Consider the following 21,896-nt stretch of genomic DNA (forward strand, 5'->3'; position numbering starts at 1 on the left):
ATGTTGGCAGATATACTGTGCACAGAAAAACAGGTCAAGCAATAAGAAAACCTATACTGAGTTGCCAGTTTATTAGGCACAGCCCCATCCACATGCACAAAATTCTACATTCAGTGTGTCATTTGTCACATAGTTGGTGCTAAGTGTGTTGATTCTGGCATCCCCAAACATCTGTCATCAAGGGCTATTCATACACAACTGCTTCAGGAGGTTTACCTAGAAAGGTATGAAATGGAAAAAACTACCAGTGAAAGGCGATCCCATGGATGGGAAGAGCTTATTGATCAGGGGAGTCAAACGGAAATGGTAAGAACTGTACAAGCAAACAGACATGCCACAACCAGCCATGTCATGTCTGAATTCCAACATTGTTGTGCAGACTTTGTCTTGAATAAACTAAAACCCCAACGACCAAGCAGGGTGCTGAGGTTGTCAGTTAAAAAACAGAGTGCATCTAGAGTGGGCACAGAAGCATCAGAGCTAGACTGCTGAATAGGGGAAAAAAGTTGCTTGTTCAAATGAATCCAAGTTTCTTTTGTATCATGCAATTCATCATAATTTGGAACAAGTAGCATTATTACTTTGAGACACCCTGTCTGGAGTCAGCAAACCAGGCCCAGGAGGGCAATGTTTTCTAGCACATGTCAGTACCCCCGATAGCCATTCTGATGATCATCTATGGGTAATTTATCAGAAAACCATTGCTGACCAAGTTTGTCCCTTCATGTTCCAAACATTAAACACTGCTAGAATGCTATTGCACCATGTAAGTATCACCAAGTGATTCCAGGAAAATTACAGCGCATTTTCATTGCTTTCATGCCCTGCACAGTCCCCAAATTTTAACTCTATCAAACATCTTTAGGGTGAGGAGGGAAGGGCAGGATCATTCAACCATCCAGTTTGCAACAACCAACACAATCATTTCCACATAGTATAACATTCATAAAAGCAAATCTGGCATCTTGTAAAATCCATGGCCAATAAAATCCAGAGTTTTCTGAAGGTGAAAGGAGGTGCAACACATTTTTTTAATAAATCTGCAACAATTTCAAAAATTCTTTTTTTTGTCTGTCAATATGGGGTGCTGTGTGTACATTAATGAGGAAAACATTTAAATTTAATGATTTTAGCAAATGGCTGCAATATAACAAAGAGTGAAAAATTGATGGGGGTCTGAATACTTTCCGTACCCACTGTATATATATGAACCTAACAATATTGGCAAATTAAGTGTATATGGGGCTGTATTAGACATTTCCTTTTAGCCTTTTCAAAAATCATTGAGAAGGATACACTAATGCACATCATATTTGGCAAGATTACGTATTATATGTAACATAGGCAAATCAATTTCTTCACAGAGTTACATCTGCTTCTATCTGCATCACTATTGTGGTTGGCCTTTTGGCCACTGCATACTACCAGAAGAGACTACAACATAGTAAAATCAATTATACGATTTCTTGGATGTTTAAAATAGGAACAAAATAACCAATTTACCCTACAAGATGAAGGAATTTGTCTTTCTTTAGATACTAATTAATAACTATGTAAGTCCTGATTTGACCTTTTACACTACACTATCTTCATACTGAAATAAAACTGAAAAACTAGAGCATTGGGCCTCTTTGACTGCAACCCAAACTTACCACCAAAAGACATTCCAGCGGTAAGGATACAAGACAGCTCTCTGATACAGTTGATCAAATGGAAGGACAGATTATTTTACAGCTTCAACTGTGGGACTGGCACAAATTAAAAATCTCTGATGATATGCCCGACACGGTTTCATTAAGAGTATCGACTAATTAGTAGCAGGTAAGCAAAATGGGTGGAGGGAAGGAAGCTACGATCAGAGCCCAAACACTACAGTATAATATTCTAGAGCAGTGCTTCCCACACTCAGTTCTGGGGACCCACTGTGGCTGCAGGTTTTTTGTTCCAAACAACTTCTGTTTTTATTTGGACTCCTAGCCCAATTAAGTTTTACAGTCAATGGAGAAACAACAAAACTAAGTTTGGTAAATTTTTATTAATTTTTTTAAACAATTTTCAGCCTGATTTTTATTCTGGTTTTCCAGGTGTTCTGATTGTTTAATTTATTATCTACTAATTAGTGGGTCTGACACTAAAGTTATTATTGCCTTTCATCATTCAGTGTTGTTTTGCTGGCTGTCAGTTCTGTTTGTTTTAATTATTAATAGGACACAATGAAGGGTGCAAACTGCACAAAAAATGACACAACAATTGGAGAACAACAAAAGAGAGGTGAGTATTTAAACAAAAGTAGAAAGATTTCTAAATGTCTTATAAATGTAAGAATCATACTGCTGTGTTTTTTTTCCAAAGGCAGAATAAGAGAATGGAAAAAGACCAATTAAATAAATTAGATCAATTATTATCACTAATTGTGAATTTGGCTAGAATAAAAACCTGTAGCCATAGTGGGGCCTCAGGACTGATGAGTTTGAAATGTCATCTACAAAAAAATGAAACATAACAGTAAATGACAAAAATATACTTTAGGAATGCTATCATCGGGAAAAGGGCGACATGGTGGCGCAGTGGGTAGCTCTGCTGCCTCGCAGTTAGGAGACCTGGGTTCGCTTCCCGGGTCCTCCCTGCGTGGAGTTTGCATGTTCTCCCCGTGTCTGTGAGGGTTTCCTCCGGGCACTCCAGTTTCCTTCCACAGTCCAAAGACATGCTGGTTAGGTGCATTGGCGATTCTAAATTGTCCCTAGTGTGTGTGTGTGTGTGTGTATATGTGTGTGTCCTGCCCGGGGTTTGTTTCCTGCCTTGTGTCCTGTGTTGGCTGGGATTGGCTCCAGCAGACCCCCGTGACCCTGTAGTTAGAATATAGCAGGTTGGATAATGGATGGATCATTGGGAAAAACTATTTTAAACACTTCCCTATTAATAAGCAGAACCCAAAACAAAAACAAGAAAACAAGGCACAATAAATTATCATTTAAATGCATTAAAACTAACAAAGAAAAGCCAACAAAATGAGTTCATAGCAGCCTGATAATGACTGTTGACAGAAAGTACAACTAAGTCAGTCTCAATCACTGCAGCAGTCACTTTCAAAAGGAAATTGACACATATGGTCAAGGTGAAACAAAAGTGACAAAAGTTGAGGTTTCAGGCAAACTCTGAACTTGAAAAAAATGACAGCAACTCTCCGTTCAGAGGAGCCATTAATTAGAAACACTGCTCAGACAGGACTTTATAAAATGTCACGCCAACAGGAAGAAGGACAACGTTAGGTGAGCTCAGGTGTAGGATGACAGGCACTTTAGTGTTAAAGTCTACAGCTCTGAAAGCCAGAAGCAGAGCTGTGAGGGCAGTTGTACATCAAACTGGATTCCAGTGTGGTTCAGACAGTTAAGCACCCTGTGTTGGTCTGGGGCAAAACTCAAGCAGCAGTAGTTTGAATATACTTAAGCTAGTTGCTGCTTTGAGGTGGAAGGATAAAAACAGAATTTTAATAATTCTACTCAACTCACAAAAAAAAGGCACAACAGTATTTTGAACAATAAAAAAAAATTAGTAAAAGATTAGTCAAATGACAGGAAAAAAAATTGTAATTGTTAAAGAGGTCTTCAGCGTGAGGCTATTTGTGGCTGTGCTACCTCTTTGAGTGGCCAACTAGCACGCCATAATTGGCAGAGCCGATATTGGGTGATAAACTAGCCCAGACTGACAAAGTTCTCATTCTTTCGGAAATTTAACAACAGTGTTCTTGTTTTTTCGTAAAATTTAATCCGTTCTTGTAGCTGACACATCACTCTTAATTATTTGAGATTTGGATTTTAAAGGTGATGGGCCAATAACCCTGTCTACATTCATTTTATTTGACTGTACACCTGTGTATTAAAAAAAAATAAAACAATCTTCATTTATAAAGGATGGCAATACCAAGAGACTGTCTCTTGGGTACTGTTCTAGTGAGGATTTCTTTGTCATGGTAAAGATGTGACACTTCAGATGCCTACACGCTGTAGTGTCTCACCATTAAAGTCAGTTGGCAAAAAGTTTACAAAATTTGTTCTATGAAAAGGAGAATGAATTAGCAGATTCTCTGCTTTCCCAAATGCACCAGTTTAGTTAAGCATACCTTTAATGCCAATGCTCTGAAGCTTTCAAGGTATAATTTTTATTACAGAACTTTAACTTTCTTCCTTCAGTGACATGCTCCTTTTGAAATAATAACTACCCATTTGGGAAGGTAACACATAAGACAGGAATAGCACAGAACTTCTGCATTCACTGCAGAACACTGATATCTAGAACAAAGTGTAACACTGAACACTAAACAAAAATATATTTTACAATATTCATCTCAAGAAACTCCAAATAGCCCTAAATAAAAATAAATTCTATTCATGTTCCTAAAGCATGTTCTATCATTACCTATTCATGACAAAAATGTGAAATATGTAAATGTGTTTGGGGAGTGTGCTTACTTACAAGTTTTAGGTGACCAAAACTTTTCCCAAATTTGACAACCACGAAACGAACTTATAATGAAACATTTTTAACACAGTACAGTGCTGGCGCGACAAAATAAACAGAATAAGGGCTTTGACAAAAATCATTAACCATAGTAAAAATAAGAAATTACTGTAAACTTTTTTAAAGCATAAATTTCAAGGTCATCTAGACATTTTCATTAATTCATAGTCATCTAGTATTTCCCAAAATAGTTTACGGTCCTTTAAAACACACACGTGTCCACTAAATGATTCCATATGTTTCCAGCTGTCACCTACGTGTGTGTTCATAGTATTGCCACGATGAGGAAACTCAGAAATGCGGATATCTATTGCCATAAAATACAACTTTTGTTTTACAGCGACATTCGCAAAATAACGCATACGGAAACATAAGTGCGTGATCTACTGAAAGTGCGTGCGGCTAAGTCAGACAACATGCGCCTCAGCACGGGATAGTCACTGGAATCTACAATTTGAAATTGCGTTAAAAAGTGCGACACGCGATGTGTAAGGCGCTGTATAGTAACTACTAGAATATGCCCAAGCCACAGAGCTGCCTATCACCGTGGTAGGAGTGCGTGCGTGTTTTCCAGGTACTCCCTGTTTATTTTGGTCCGTTCCTTATCGCAGAGCACACAGGAGAATCTGAAAAACGTTGCTCTGGTCACGTGACCGCGGTTTTAGCCACAGACCTACCGAAGCTGTCCCTAAAGAGGACGATCAGAGTCAGCAATACCCATGCTTCAGACGAAAGGGGGGCTAGAAGTAATAGCATTCAAACCGTCGCAGCTGACTTTTTAAAGATCGTACCGGAGACAGTTCTACTTCTAATAGGTGGACACTATCCGGAATGGGACCCTGTCAAGCCTCAGACTGGATACCTCCCAGGGATTCCACACAGAAATACGTCCCAGGACTGCCAACTGGGGGCTGAGTCGTTGCTTTTAACCATCTATTCGTGAACTATCACGCGGCCTTGTCCCATTTCCTTGTACTACAACGACCCCATTCCTGCTTAGCCAGGCCTCGGTCTTCACCCGCAGTCCGCGGCACCCCGCCCGGCCGGCGCCGTCCCGCCCCAGGGTCGATACTACCTACCCCCTCGTCGAGCTCTTCATCAGAGACAGTGTCCTCAGGCTGGTCCAGGTCAATGTCGAACACGCCAGCCATCTCCCCGCTATCTAGTCGCGCTCTCAGTCACGATGAATGGCCCTTTCTATTCGCCTCATGGAGACACATACACCGCCGCCATAACCGGCTACAGTACGAAGCATGCGCACAAACAGACCCAACCAAACAAAACTCTGGTCGATAGGGAAAAAGCCCCCTTCGCTCCTTGAGTCGAGAGCAGGCGCACTGCGGACAATGTAACTCGGCGAGTGTGGGCAACCGCGGCTAGCGACTGGCAGCGGACATGCGCAAAAGTGAGAGCGTGAGAGCAGTCCACGGTAACGCAAAGGAAAGGTACTGTCTAGTCATAAAGGAAAACAAAGCCTTAACCTAAGTTGTTCTTTTCTTAATGGATACTTTTCGCATTTGTAAGTGTAAAGCGCATAAAATACAACCCTCTGCAGTTAATTTGTAACATCCCAATTATTCAATGCTTGTATTTGCGTAGTTATTTATGAGTATCTTTTGCATGTTTAAAGTTTTTGGTTATCTTAAATATGTATGCGTATCTTTTGTATGTTTAGAGTTTTTGAGTATTAATATGTAATGATAACGTTACATTTCTGAGGTGTTTTGCTCAGTTTTTATTGCACTGAGAATACTCCTAAAAACGAATTAAAAAACGAATGTGCTGCTCACGCTATACAAGACAGCTTGCGTTCACGGCGGAGTACAGCGCATGCGCACAGTACACTGTTGCCGTCAATTTCTGACGGTTTAAAATCTGAGCGGCAGCGCTTCCTGTTTGAAGAAGTTTGGGTCGAACCCTTGGAGTTTTGATTCATGACATGTGAATGTAGCTGTTATGCTCTGTCGACTTTCTATCATTTTTTCACCATAAGGTGTATGTGAAAAGGAACGCTCAGATTTATTATTTTGTAACCCACATCGGACAGATACTGTACTGTTCACCTCAGCAAGGAAAAGGCAAAGCAGCACGATAGCCGGTTCTCTGCGCTCTTGTAGACCCGTTTACGGTCCAGAATCTGCGAAAGAGTTCAGGTGAGAATCTGTGAGGTTGGAGTGCAGGCTGCGGCTGGGAAAGTGTATTGCAAATGTGCACGTTGCATGTTGAAGCATTTATTGTCCCTCGCTGAACTGAAAGAATTTTCTTTTCTGTGGGTTACTTTTAGTCATCAATGTGCAGGTCACTGCTTGGAAGTTACGACACCATAACGTTTATCTGGATTTGCTTTCTCTGCCCTATTTCTTTTGGGCATCTTTCATGTCCACTGACAGGTAATACAATTGTTGACAAATTACAAAAACTTGCGCTTACCGGTCTTTAGAAAAATTAGGTTGTGAATCAAAACAATTAAGACTTTGTTAAGTAATAGTTTGGAATAAATTGGATTAAGAAAAATGAACGAGATGCAAAATATTGTCTGTTATCAGCACCAAGTCTGTAGTTTAAAAGAATCTGCATAATTCATTCATAATGAAAGCTGTCCATGTTTAATTTTAGGTCAGGAATAACTGCCAGAGTCCAGGTGTTTGCTGACATTGCCCAGAAAGTATGTCCATTGTGACTGTGCAGCTTGGTCAGTGTGGTAACCAAATTGGCCAAGAGCTGTTCGATGTTATTAGCAAAGACTGTCACAATGCACAAGGACAGAGCAACAAGACAGAAACCGAAGCCTACAAAGCTTGTTCACAAGAGAGATTCTTCAGTGAGGACCATAGAAAAGGTAGGCTGAATGTTTAACCAATTTGATTGAAAATACACGCACTTATATATTGTATTTATACTTACCAAATGATGCTTTGCAATGTAAATTACAAAGTTGTACTTTTCATTTATGTGATTTCTGAGTGAGTAAATGAACCTCAAGTATACATACAGTAGTGGGATTTGTTATAACTAATTCTCAGTGAAGATATCTGCATTAATGTGGTGTTCCAGTATGCTTGATGCCTACACGTCGTCGTCGTCATCATATATAAGAAGAATCTGAATCTGTGCTATCTAGCAAAATGTTGAGGGCTGCAGGGACGGACTGAGTCACACCAATGTTTATCCAGAGGCACAAATTAACACGTGTGTTTTTAACATATTTTTTTTTTATCTGGTGACATGCATAGGTTTATGTTCTCTCATGTAATAATCCCACATGCATCTAGTTGAAATTTTATGTTTAAATAGAGGTCTTTTTTGGAGGAAAAAAAATCATAGGAGTCATTTCTTGTCATGTGCAGATCAATTATGAGGGCGATCCTGGCAACTAGAGTCCCTAAAGATGTTTTAGAGATAAAGATGATACTAAGCTGATATTGGGTGCTTGTCTGGGCATGGTGGTGTGTTTTTTTTTTTGCTTGTATGCATGCCTGACAACGGCGGGGCATGCTCCTAATGAGATGATGGATGGTGTCCTGGACATCACTGAGCTCCTGGACAGTCTGAGGTGCAACCTGGTGGTGTTGGATGGACCAAAACATAATGTCCTAGAGGTGTTCTATAGGATTTAGGTCAGGCGAGCGTGGGGGCCAGTCAATGGTATCAATTCCTTCATCCTCCAGGAACTGCCTGCATACTCTCGCCACATGAGGCTGGGCATTGTTGTGCACCAGGCGGAACCCAGGACCCACTGCACCAGCATAGGGTCTGACAGTGGGTCCAAGGATTACATCCTGTAACCTAATGGCAGTCAAGGTACCATTGTCTAGCCTGTGGAGGTCTGTGCGTCCCTCTATGGATATGCCTCCCCAAACCGTCACTGACCCACCACCAAACCAGTCACGCTGAACAATGTTACAGGCAGCACAACATTCTCCACGGCTTCTCTAGACCCTTTCACGTCTGTCACATGTGCTCAGGGTGAACATGCTCTTATCTGTTAAAAGCACAGGGCACTAGTGGTGGACCTGCCAATTCTGGTATTCTGTGGCAAATTCCAATTGAGCTCCACGGTGCCGGGCAGTGAGCACAGGGCCCACTAAAGCATGTTGGGCCCTCAGGCCACCCTCATGAAGTCTGTTTCTGATTGTTTGGTCAGAGACATTCATACCAGTGGCCTGCTGGAGGTCATCTTGTAGGGCTCTGGCAGTGCTCATCCTGTTCCTTCTTGTCCAAAGGATTAGATACTGGTCCTGCTGATGGGTTAAGGACCTTCTATGGCCCTGTCCATCTCTCCTAGAGTAACTGCATGTGTTCTGGAATCTCCTCCATGCCCTGGAGACTGTGCTGGGAGACACAGCAAACCTTCTGGCAATGGCATGTATTGATGTGCCATCCTGGAGTAGTTGGACTACCTATGCCAGCTCTGTAGGGTCCAGGTATCGCCTTATGCTACCAGTAGTGACACTGAGCATGGCCAAATACAAAACTAGTGAAAAAACAGTCAGAAAAGATGAGGAGGGAAAAATGTCAGTGGTCTCCACCTGTTAAACCATTCCTGTTTTGGGGGTCGTCTCATTGTTGCCCCCCTCTAGTGCACCTGTTATTAATTTCATTAACACCAAAGCAGCTGAAACTGATTAGCAACCCCATCTGCTACTTAACTGACCAGATCAATATCCCAGAAGTTTCATTGACTTGATGCTATACTCCTAATTAAAAAGTGTTCCTTTAATTTTTTTTGAGCAGTATGTATGTAATATATATAAACAAGCTTTACAAATATTTGAAACTGCTTTATAGGATTATTAATATGTATTTTTTATTTAAACTCCTTTTTCCAATTACAGAATAATCCACAACCAATTTAATAATTTAATAAAATTAACAGAAGCAAATAATTAGTTATTGTGTGTAGAAACTGCTTAAGATGATTTGCAAACTTGATTGAATTTTGCTGATGTGAAAGCTACACTTAAGTAGGGTGGTATCAAGTTTCTCCTTATCAAATGAAAATGTAGGAAAGTTGTTCCCATTGCTGTTCAATTTCATATAACGTTGTAGATTCAATTAATTTTAAATATTTTAATGGATGTGTTGTAATTTAACCTAACCACCTTGCTCTACTGTTTTACAAATTATACCTTTCTTAAAATAATGAGGTTAAATTATCCTGTCAATTCTTTTTGTATAACATGAACTGACAGTGTTTGAGAAACATGAAGTAAATGTCAATGTGACAAGCCATCAGACTTCGACAGCAAAACTCAACTCCTGTAAAAATATTTCAATGTAACCATGCATTCATTTTTTCTAGTTTTCATAATAGCTTATTAACTTATATAACTATTAAAATGTAACCTGCCTCTTCAAAGTTCATCTTTACAGATTTAATAAGTAAATACAAAATAATATTGTTATGTTGGATGCCTTCAGTTTCTTGAATACTTGGAATTCTTGATGGTAAACACAAACAAAGGCAAAGTTTTTTCCATTAATCCACAAACTAATAAAAGCTTCTTAGTACATTTAAATGATATAACTAAGTCAGCTTTTTGTGTCACAAAAGTTGTGGTATCATCTCCTAACTGACAATTGAAAAATTGAGATGTCACTAAACATTTAATTTTTACCTGAAGTGCCAAACAATTATAAGAATATTGGGTGGACATTTTTATCTTTTTCCAGTATCTAATTTTAAAAATGTTAACACTTTTTAAACACCTTTTTAAATATAATGGTATATACCATGAAATGCTTTAAAAATCAGTAAATAAAATAAAACTATAGATAAATCACTCTAGTCAAGAAAATATTGTTAGGGATTTGTCTGCAGTTCATTAATTCTGACTGATATATTCATTGACTATTGATGGCAAAACCTTTTCAAGCCTACTAGTAAACAAGATGGCAAATCAATTTACATCTTATTCAATAACCTCATAAGGTGTCCAGTTATCTAATAACAGGTCTTTTCCAAACTTTGGAATAATTGTCAGCAATGCTTGCTTCATTGATGAAGGTAGCTCTTTTTGGTTAATGGCTTCATAGTATACAGCCAAAATAAAGTCTACAGTAAGTTTTTTTTAAATACTTTAATTCTCTAATTACTTGGAGATCTTTTATTGTAAAGCTATATTTTATTACATTCTTGGTTAAACCGTATTTTTAATAAGGATTTTATGTATCACTAATTCAAAATTACAAAATCTGAAACTTTTTTGACAAGCTGACATAACACCACCATTGGAATTCCACACCAGGTGGCTCTTTTATAAAACTTTACTTGGATGCAAGTGTGATAATATCCATCCATCCATCCATTTTCCAACCTGCTGAATCCGAACACAGGGTCACGGGGGTGTGATAATATGCTTTGCCAAAAAGTCGGTGTGAATAACGTGTAGATTCAAAGCCCAGAGAGCTTAGAGTACTGCAAAGCAACTAAATATGATTGGAGATCCTAGGGTGGGGAATGTGAGGTTCTGCAGAGCATTGAGTGTCACAAAGAATTGATCAACGATGCCTGAGGGTTTGGGGATACCCCGTGAAGCAGAATTCGACCGTAAGCGACAAAATAAAATCAATGATCTTTGGCCCCATTGAAATGACAGCTGTAGTCAAAAGTGTGCTGTGGCACCGTTAAAATTGCAACTGACCTGTGCATTAATGGAATGTCACTGTTTTATGGTTAGCAAAAGTAGCTCCATTATTGTTACGTGTCCATAGTACAGTATGAGCTCAGTAAATTTGCTCTGATTACATTAGGAAAACCAGACACTTCTGCACTGCCTTTTTCTGTTGGCAGCATTTATTTATTTATTTTTTTATCTTTATCAAAAATATTTTGCTTGTATACCAATGGCATACAATACCTTAATGTAGTGACTCGCTGGTCAGTTAAAGGCTCCAACACACCAAGCATGATTAAAGTGAAGGTTGGCTGAGATATTCCTGATCTGTCTGCTGGTTCCCTGAAAAGTGACAACTGGTAGCCAATATAAACTTACAAAACAAAAAGCCCTTTAGTGCAAATAGACAGCATTCACCCTTTTAAAAGAGAACTAAAATACAGTCTGTACATCAATTTCATCACTTTTGAGGTTTAAAATGTTGGTCATTTCAATGCACACTATAAACAGATTGGTGATATGAATTGTTAATAGACGCGAGTCGTCATTTAGCTTGTTTGACTATATTTTCCTACTTGATCAAAGGTGTCCCAAAGATATCTCATTATGTATATACAAACATTCCAAAATGCAAAATACTTCTGGTCCCAGGCATTTTGGATTAAGGATACTCAACCTGTACTTCTAATGTCCATATCAATATTATAATTGACATGAATACCTAAGAAGTTACTTCTATTGTATTCTTTAACTCCACCAGTTAAAGGTTATAACCTTTAGTAAAGGTTTGTAAAGTTTTCTGTGATTTCCTTTTGATTCTCAGTATCATATGATAATAATTTTCATTTTCCTAATTGATAATGTTTCTGAGTTAAATTTCTCCAGATTGAAAAAGTATTTGGTATTTTTTGTCACCTAATTCAAGTCAACTCCACCTAGAGATAACACATGTTCCTCTTGCTTCTTCTTCATATGTAGTGTCCAAGTCAATTTTTCACTTAGCCATATTTTCAAACTCATGAGTACTTTTTTGCTACTTTATTAGTAATATCTACTATCTATTTAACAATAATTTCCTCTTTATAACAATTGGATTTAGCAGTGTCTTTACTCATTCTTATTACTATATTTCTCACATCACATTTCAGAAGTTTCTAGTGATTCTCATATTCCTTCCATCCATCCATCCATTTTCTAACCCGCTGAATCCAAACACAGGGTCACGGGGGTCTGCTGGAGCCAATCCCAGCCAACACAGGGCACAAGGCAGGAACCAATCCCGGGAAGGGTGCCAACCCACCGCAGGACACACCAAGCACACACTAGGGCCAATTTAGAATCGCCAATCCACCTAACCTGCATGTCTTTGGACTGTGGGAGGAAACCGGAGCGCCCGGAGGAAACCCACGCAGACACGGGGAGAACATGTAAACTCCACGCAGGAAGGACCCGGGAAGCGAACCCAGGTCCCCAGGTCTCCCAACTGCGAGGCAGCAGCGCTACTCACTGCGCCACCGTGCCGCCTCTCATATTCCTTGTTGATACTAATTTTAAAACTCAATTTGTCTAATATATAGTTTATTTAATTTATAATAACATCCCCTCTTGCTTTTATTATTGGGATATACATTCACTAGGCAGATTACTAGGAACACCAGTATATCTGCTTATCTATGCAGTTAACTAATCACCCAGTCATGTGGCAGCAGCACAGTGCATGAAGTCACACAGGTCAGGTCAGGTGCTTCAGTTAGTGTTCACATGAAACACCATGATGCGCTTAAATGTGATGTCAGTGATTTTTGACTCTGGCATGATTGTTTGTGCCAGATGGTAATTCTGCGACTGCTGATCTCCTGGGATTTTCACGCCCAACAGTTTTATTCAGAACGGAGCAAAAAAAAAAAAAAAGGAGAGTAGGCTACAACAGCAAAAGGCACCAGAATCACTAAAATTGGTTAGTTGAAGGCATGAAAAACATAGCCTGGTCTGGTTAATCTCGATTTCTGCCAAGGCACACCGATGGTAGGGTCAGAATTTGGTGCCAGCAGCATGAATCCATGTATCCTACCTACCTTGAGTCAACAGTCTGGGCCGCTGGTGGTGTAATGGTTTGGGTAATGTTTTCTTGGTATACTTTGTGTTAATTAATACCATCAATCATCAACTGAATGCCACATCCTATTTAAGTATTGTTATTGACCATGTGCATCATTTCATGGCCACAATTTACCCATTTTCTGATGGATACATCCAGCATGATAATGCACATTATCGCAAAGCAAAAGTCCTCTCAAACAGCTTTAATGAATACGAGTACAGTGTTTTTCATGGTCCTCCCAGTCACCAGATCAGAATCTAATACATTTGGGATGTGGTAGAAAGGGAGATTTGCAACATGACTATGCAGATGACATTTCTGGAGATAGATGTGAACATAGATAAGAATCTAAATGTTTCCAACGTCTTTGGAATCCATGCCACAAAGAATTGAATCTGGTTTGAAAGCAAAAGGAAGCCCTACCCAAAACTGGGACAGAAGTCATTTTCTAGCCTACTTAATCCAGACCAGGGTTGTGGGGGGAGCTGGAGCTTATCCTAGTTAGCATAGGGCACATGGCAGGAACAAACTGGGCAGTGCGCCAGTCCTCCGCAGGGTAAACACACACACCCACAAACCAGGGCCAATTTAGTTTCACCAGTTCACCTATTCTGCATATCTTTGGACAGTGGGAGGAAACCGTAGCACCATGTAGGGGGGACCTGGAATGTGAATCCTGGTCTCCTTACTGTGAGGTGGCAGTACCATCGTGCTGCTCAGTGTTTTGTTCTTTTAATGGAAAGCAAAATCTGTTATGTATTGCATGTAACCTTAAATTACATTTATCCAATTCAGCCCTTGTGAAGACTAGGAGATGGTTTATGTGCTGATGGGTATAATCAAAGAACTGAAGGATGGCATATTTACTTTTCTCACATGACTGCATCTTGCCAAACTCCAATTGGTAGTATAAAGTTTAATTTTCATATTTTGTGCCTTAAACTGAAATGGAAACATATGTTCAATCTGGAGTAGTAAATATTTTATGGAATATATTTGCACATATGCCTAGGTAATTTACAGCTCCACAAACAATCATGAAACCATTAAAAACACTTCTATAATCAATTAAATTAAGTAGTAAATTAAAATTGCAGTCTTTTTTTTTGTTTGTTTTTTTTTTGTACTAAAAAGATTCAAAATGAATACAAAATTTGCATGATTAATTAAAAAAAGTAAAAAACAGAATTCATTGTTTTAAAATTGAAAAAGGATTAATTAAGTAATACAGGTAATGTCATGGAGTGGAATCTCACTTTTAAAATAGTACAGATTTAAGACATTTGCTATGCTAATGAAATTGTCAAAAAAAAATCCCAGAACAACTGGTTATAAGCGTTATGCCCACAGAACTTAACAAATCTGTTTACAAACAACTGTTGTATTCATTATTATTTTGTGGTGTTGGTTTTCAATATCACTTTAGTTTCATTTATCATCTGTTCACTTTTTGCCTTCTATAATGTACTTAGCATTCACCTTCTTGACATGCCTGTGTTGGAGTGTATGAGAAGACTAGAGGTCTCTGGAGAATCTGGGTAGAGTGTGAAAACTCCACATATGGCGCTAGCTGCAGCAACACTGTGTTGCCTAGTATATAGAATACATAAATACTGTATAGTTTTTTTTTTTACCTCTTAAATCTGCACTCCTTTACTGTGAAACTTTTACCAAAAGCTGCATGGAGCATTCTGCAATGCATTTAAAAGAGCATGTCATAGCTACAAGGTTGATGATATGATATAAAATACTATATTGTTTGGTCAAGCATCATGCCCCCTTGTCAAAGTTGCTTGCAACTTTAAAGTTAGGCTCAGGCATCATACCTTGGGTGAATATGAATAAAAATCATAATTTCTAACAAGCACGCAACCTTTATAATATTGGTTAATGTAAAGTAAAACAGGCAAGTAAAATTTTAAAAACTGTTTTACTGTACTGCATATTCAAACTCAATTTTGCTTTAAAAGTAAATAATACAGTATGTAAATTAACAGTATAAAAGTCATGAAATAATATATTAATGTTGCTTCTTTGAATGTATAAAATGTTGCAAAAGGGTAACATGGGTAACAAGGGTAAGGGAATTGTTGAACTAATTTATAACTGACAATTTTGACTCCATGATTCAGATTGTTCATTTAATTCATTACTTACAGATCTTTTTTTTTTAATATCATGAACAGGGGTGTTTATTACTATTACCAGTCAGAGTACCCTTGGTTAACTTTTCATATTTTCTATGTTTATGTGGGTTACACTTTGAGCAAGGAGAAGGCACTATTTAAATAAAAGGTTTGCAGTTCGTTTTATTGACATAAATTTGTCTAAATTGTGGATACTCATTTGTAGTTTGTTACTGTTACTCGGATAAACCCCAGGGACCTGCAGACGTGCCCTGGAAGGGAGATCACTAAAACTCCCTTCCTTTTAGAGCTGAAGAACAATTTACCTATTTTAACAACTCTGGATACACTACTAGTACTACAGCTTATGTACATGTTTTTTTTGTTTTGTGTGTAATAACTATAAAGGAAGCCTGTCCCTTTTTTCCTTCTTTCAGATACACCTTCAGCACGGGCAGTTCTTGTTGACATGGAACCTAAAGTCATCAGTCAAGCCATTGCCACAGCTGCCAAGTCTGGCATTTGGAAATATGGGGAACAGTCTTTCTTTTGCCAGAAACAAGGATCTGGGAACAACTGGGCTAATGGGTAAGGACTGGAATCTGTATGTGTTTATTTGAATGGAAATGGAGAGATGGTGTGAAATTTCTGAATCTAGTTTTGCATATATTTGGCTTCGATATCCCCTGCCAACTGTCCAATATCATTTGATATGACTTTACAAAATGTAACGACTTAAAACAGTGCTGCCTAAGCATGGCAGATGTTTTAGCCCCCTGTTTTAAATTGCTGCTTTTCAGTGGTTTTCTGCTAATTCCGTTGGAAATGAGCAATTTACTTGGTGTTGCTTACTGTCACTACTAAGAAATTGAGTATTTTTCTATTTAATAGCTGAAGCATGAATGTAACTATACAACCTTCTTTCAGTAGGTATTTTTTACTGTTTTGGTTGTACTAAACTTTTATTTCTGAACACTACCAAGAGAGACCAGCAATGTACTGATAGTCTGTCCAGGACTGATTTCTGCATTGCAGCTCAGGCAATGGAATAAACAGGTTTTGAAAAAGTATGATCAGACCTCCCAAGGGTGTTATTCATTTCCCAATGGATTTATAGCAAGGTGGGGTACATTTCAGTTGAAATGTTGAGAGGGTGTCTTCTTCTTAAACCTGTACTCTTCTGATGGTAGCTCCTTGGTTTGTTAACTGTGACACATTTCACATTATTAACCTTTTAATAAATTTACAGTTAAATAAAACTTGCTTAGTTGATTATTCTATTTTGAATATGCAAATAATATTATTTATTACTCCTGTCCAGTTTCTGTGTACATGGCCCACGACATGAGAGAGACATCATGAACTTGGTTAGGAGGCAGGTGGAGAAGTGTGACCGACTGAGTGGATTCTTCACAATGATGAGCCTGGCAGGAGGGACAGGCTCAGGACTGGGAACATACATGACACAATGTCTGCGAGACACCTACCCTCACTCTTTCATTCTCAATCAGGTCACGTGGCCATATGGAACTGGAGAAGTAAGTTTATGCACTTAATGTATAAAAACAATTACTGTAATGCCCTTCAACATAGCCACTTTAGTATAAATTTAAATTTGTGCATGTTTACACAATTAGGAGTCATGACACAAAGTTCAGCAAATGCATTTTGTGGCAGAGTGAAACACATGTTGCTTTTACAATAACAGAAAGGGAGCCCAAAAAATTGCTTTGTATTCTGGATATGTATATTGTGAACACCAAAATTACAGTGAAGTCTTTAAAGTCCTTGACCAGACTGTGCCCTGTGCCTCTTTGTTTTCTGATTCTTACTAGGGATATATGTTAACATACAGTATTTTTCTCATGTGGAAGGTGACATTTATATATAAGTATTTCTTCTTTTAACCTTCTTCTCTAAATGTGTCACTAATGTTAAATGCAGATGGTGGACTTAAAGGTTCTTTTTATTTATACAGTAGTGCCTTGTATTTAACATTCAGATTAGGAACAGTAAAATTAGTTCGCATTAATGTACAAAAGTAAAGCGATTCTACTGTAATAATAAATGTATAATAAACTGAAGAACTTTAACATAATCTTTACATAAACTAAGCCTTCAAATATAAAAATGTGTATTTTGTACATTAATAATGTAATATAACATTTTCAAAGTTTCATAATTCATCATAAGTAGTGATAATGTAGTGATTTACAAGTGCAATTGTTCAGTTTGTACCTTGATCCAAAGAGTTACATAAATTAATATGAATTCCATATTGAGAAAACATTTGTTTATTTATTTCACTTTCATTAGTTATTTTCTAAAGCCCCTTTACCCCCCCCCCCCCCCCCAAAAAAAAATTGCCATTTTTAATTATACAAAAAGGACGAACAAAAGTTCATTTTCACATATTAAATCCTGAGGGCAAGGTAACCTAAAGACAGCATGATGCAACATTTAAATACATTTGTAGACTTGGTTAGCTGGTTTGAAAGTTAGAGCTTTTTAAAATTTTTTTAGTCACTTCATTGGTTAGTGTTGTTTATTACTGTTTTGTTTATTACATATTTTTGTAACTGAGTTATCTTCTAAAATAACAGTAACAATAGAATGTAATTTCATGTTTTAGTAGTGTATTTAACACTATACATTTTATACTATTTTACAATATCATGCGGCTGAAGTTGATTTAATAAACGACAGATTCCAACTCAAGTGATTAAATATTAATGTGCTGTTGTAAGTTATTTTTGGATGTTGAGGGTCTGTGCCTACTGGAAAAATGTTACATTTAAGAAACTTAATCTACAAAGAAGTATCTGATGGACATTTAAATCTGCACTGTAGTCTCAAGCTACAATTGTTGGGTGCATCTAAACTTCATCTAAACAGCAGATAATTGTGGTGTTTTGATGAGTTCATTTATTGTATTAATCAGGGAAATATTTATCATTGTAAACTTGAGATAATGCAGCTGTTAGGATGATTTTAGTGTAATGGTAATACTGCATATATGTTAGTCACTGTAAGTTAGGGAATCCATTCCTGTACGGGTTTATCCATTCCCGGAAATTTGGGAATCCCAGCTCCCGGGAATGACACAGTGCACGGGCATCTCACTTGTGAACGGTTTTAGAACCATCCATCCATCCATTTTCCAACCCGCTGAATCCGAATACAGGGTCACGGGGGGTCTGCCGGAGCCAATCCCAGCCAACACAGGGCACAAGGCAGGAACCAATCCTGGGCAGGGTGCCAACCCCCCGCAGGACACACACAAACGCACCCACACACCAAGCACACACTAGGGCCAATTTAGAATCGCCAATCCACCTAACCTGCATGTCTTTGGACTGTGGGAGGAAACTGGAGCGCCCGGAGGAAACCCACGCAGACACGGGGAGAACATGCAAACTCCACGCAGGGAGGACCCGGGAAGCGAACCCGGGTCCCCAAGTCTCCCAATTGCAAGGCAGCAGCGCTACCCACTGCGCCACCGTGCCGCCCTGTTTTAGAACTAGCAACAATTATTTTTAATAAAACTACGGCACTATGTTGACACCAATAAAAGACTAACCTTAACTACAAGCAGTTCTTGCTGTCATATAAGTACATGTATCTAGTTAGTTGCGGTAATAAGAGCATCGAAAGCACAACGTGTTGAGCATGCGGTCGTCCAGGCGAGAGCGCACCTTCGTGCAGAGTACACCAGCCGCTGAAAAAGCACGCTCTGCCTCCACTGAAGTAGGCGGCACAGTCATCAGATACTGATACACTTGTTCTAAACAACACCTGCACTTGCCGTTGCTCTGAAACGCCGCCATTTCAGCTTTTACTGATGCAGTTTCTTGTCATCATTCTGTGATGGCAAGTTTCTTGGCACAGATAATGCAGATGCAACAGCCTGACGCATTGCAATTTCAGGTTGCTGTTCAAAGCAGTCAGTGGCACAGACGTCATTGAACTCTGCCCCGTCCCGGCATTCGTGAGCTGCAGAATGCAGATATCTCCCTGTCCACTGTGCTCAGTCTTAGTGGGAGCCGGGAGACTGACTGCTGCTGGTCTGTTGTTGACTGAATTAATGAGCAACATACTACACAGTGGGCCAAAAAACTGTGCCACTTAATTATTTTCAACTATAACTCTGTTATTTCTTGATCGATTTTTATACGGTGTATATACGTTCAGCCAGGAATTCCATCAGTTTCATTCCTGGGAATGGGAAACGTCCGGGAGAATGGATTCCGTACTGTAAGTGTCTCTTTCACACACTTCTACACAAGTTACTATTATTTTTTTACTTCCGTGGACATGAACACCATGTCAGTTATCCACTTCAGCTTCAAAGAACAGGAGAACTAAGCTGCTAGGACTGAAGTTTGTGCAAAAAGGAGCCAAACTGTTAGCACATAATGAGACCTACTCCTGCGTTTTGGTAAACTAAGTGACAGTTCTTAACTTGTAAAGTGATGAAAACGACCCCACTCCATCTTGTGTCCTGCAGCAAGGAGTACTTAATTCATTGAGTACAACAGCAGATGTTTCACTACTTTGCCATCAGTAATGACTGTCAAATGAGTAAAAAAAAAAAAAACAATATAAAAAAATATACAATTTGAAGTAATCATTCTCATGGTAAATTTGAAACAGTAATTCATAGTTGAAAGCAGCACCAATATTTCTGTTTTAAGATAGATGAGTATGCAATTGCTACACAATGAGAGATTTTCAAAAATTTGTACAACTTGCCGTATTTAAGATACCTTTCTGAAAAATGAACTGACTTGACATATTTTCTTGAACAGTAAGTGTGCTAAGTTTCAACAGAAGTGGTCCGCTGGGAGCTGAGTTGTTTTATACAGGCAGATCGACATGGCTATTGTGGTAGGTGCTTTTCGCATTCTAACAAACACACCTGAAAACCACTTTAAACTTTCCCCAAAATTCCTGTCTAAACACTACTTCTGTTGTCACAACCAACAGCATGGTGTCTGTGACCGTGAAAATCAGAAGTCTTGTATTGCACAATATTCTAACAAAATTAGGACACCTCTGTAGGCATAGGTTTAGCTTTGATTTGCAGTGTGAGATGGAGTGGCATAGCTACAAAGCTTGTTGAAAAACTTGAATATAGATGTCTTCACAATTCAGCACAGTAATCTGCACGTTACATACATGACTGCATCTCTGACTGTGGTTTCCTCACCAATATATGTATTTTTCATCCTAGGTAATTGTTCAAAATTACAACTCCGTTTTAACCCTGTCTCATCTTTACCAGTCATCTGATGCCATTCTCGTGCATGAAAATGATACTGTCCACAAGATCTGTGCACAGCTTATGAACATTAAACAGATTTCATTTAAGGATGTCAATAAAGTGATTGCCCATCAGCTAGGGAGTGTGCTGCAGCCAGTTTGTACGAGTGATGGGACTGCCGAATACAAGAGAAACCCACTAGGTAACCAGGCACTTGCCGTCCTTTTTTTTTTTTTTTTTTTTTTTTGTTGCCTTTTTTCAATTTATTTTTAGTTCTTGAAAAATGGGAAGTGTTTACAGCAAAATAGTGCTGCTATCCAGCTTTTTGTTTCTCAGTGCAAGCAAAACCACATGTAAACTATAGTGGAAATTATTGGGTAGTAGTTGTTTTTTGTTTTTTTTTTTTTTTTCCCCACACCACTGTTTTGTTCCATAAGTATTCTCATTTATTCTGGTTTCTTTTACATTCTATATTCAAGTCCTTCTGACAGATCTGCTTTCAAGTTCCATTTGAACACAGTCATCGGCAAAGCCAGCAATACATTCTCACATTTTGTCAGTGGATCAGATCATTTATGGTTCCAATTTTCTCCAAGTATTACACAAAACATTAGTTTTCTAAACCATCAAGAGGGCAGATGTTTAAAAATGGTGCCCAGAATTCAATACTTCAACAGTCATGAGACCACAGCATCCCAAGTAGTCTTATTGAAGGCATTCACTTCAGTAGAGGAAACAAGTGAACCATGTAATGATCAGGAAACATCCATCCATTTTCCAACCCGCTGAATCCGAACACAGGGTCACGGGGGTCTGCTGGAGCCAATCCCAGCCAACACAGGGCACAAGGCAGGAACCAATCCCAGGCAGGGTGCCAACCCACCACAGTCAGGAAACATTAAGAAGAATAAAACAGATAATAGGCTTTGAATAAATTGAATTAACAAGTTGAACTAACAGGACAGCAACCAGTAGATCAAAGAGAAGTGGGTACATACCAAGTGAGAGATTAAATAAGTTACTTGCTACTTCTGTATGTTTTCTGGTTTATTTAATTTTTGCTGTAGTTGTGATTTGTCATGTACATCTTTTTTTTAGGTGACCTGATGGAAACTATGGTTTGTCATCCAGAGTTCAAATTATTGGGACTCACCGAAATATCCACAAGATGTCTGATACCGCTCTTGCCTATAGTGGCTTTTACTTGGCCTGGTCTACTGAAACACTTGAGGGCAAATGTTGATTGCTCATGCTAAAATGGAAGAAGGCAA

At 38.6% G+C, this 21,896-nt stretch overlaps 2 protein-coding genes across 2 annotated transcripts in view; one reads left to right on the forward strand and one right to left on the reverse strand.

The window, feature by feature from the left end:
• The window catches only part of LOC114655655 (ribosomal protein S6 kinase beta-1), a 68,983-nt gene extending 63,093 nt beyond the window's left edge, over positions 1 to 5,890 (reverse strand). The window contains exon 1 of the mRNA XM_028806787.2: positions 5,598 to 5,890. Within this exon, the coding sequence (XP_028662620.1) occupies positions 5,598 to 5,669 (72 nt within the window). The 5' untranslated portion in view covers positions 5,670 to 5,890. The remainder of the gene's footprint in view (positions 1 to 5,597) is intronic.
• Positions 5,891 to 6,091: 201 nt separating this feature from the next.
• Positions 6,092 to 21,896, forward strand: part of tubd1 (tubulin, delta 1) — a 34,289-nt gene continuing 18,484 nt past the window's right edge. The window contains 9 exon segments of the mRNA XM_028806789.2: positions 6,092 to 6,671; positions 7,135 to 7,357; positions 15,800 to 15,950; positions 16,684 to 16,900; positions 20,596 to 20,827; positions 21,724 to 21,776; positions 21,779 to 21,820; positions 21,822 to 21,857; positions 21,859 to 21,892. Of these exon segments, the coding sequence (XP_028662622.2) occupies positions 7,186 to 7,357; positions 15,800 to 15,950; positions 16,684 to 16,900; positions 20,596 to 20,827; positions 21,724 to 21,776; positions 21,779 to 21,820; positions 21,822 to 21,857; positions 21,859 to 21,892 (937 nt within the window). The 5' untranslated portion in view covers positions 6,092 to 6,671; positions 7,135 to 7,185.

Source organism: Erpetoichthys calabaricus, chromosome 8 (genome assembly GCF_900747795.2).
Source record: "Erpetoichthys calabaricus chromosome 8, fErpCal1.3, whole genome shotgun sequence".
NCBI lineage: Eukaryota > Metazoa > Chordata > Cladistia > Polypteriformes > Polypteridae > Erpetoichthys > Erpetoichthys calabaricus.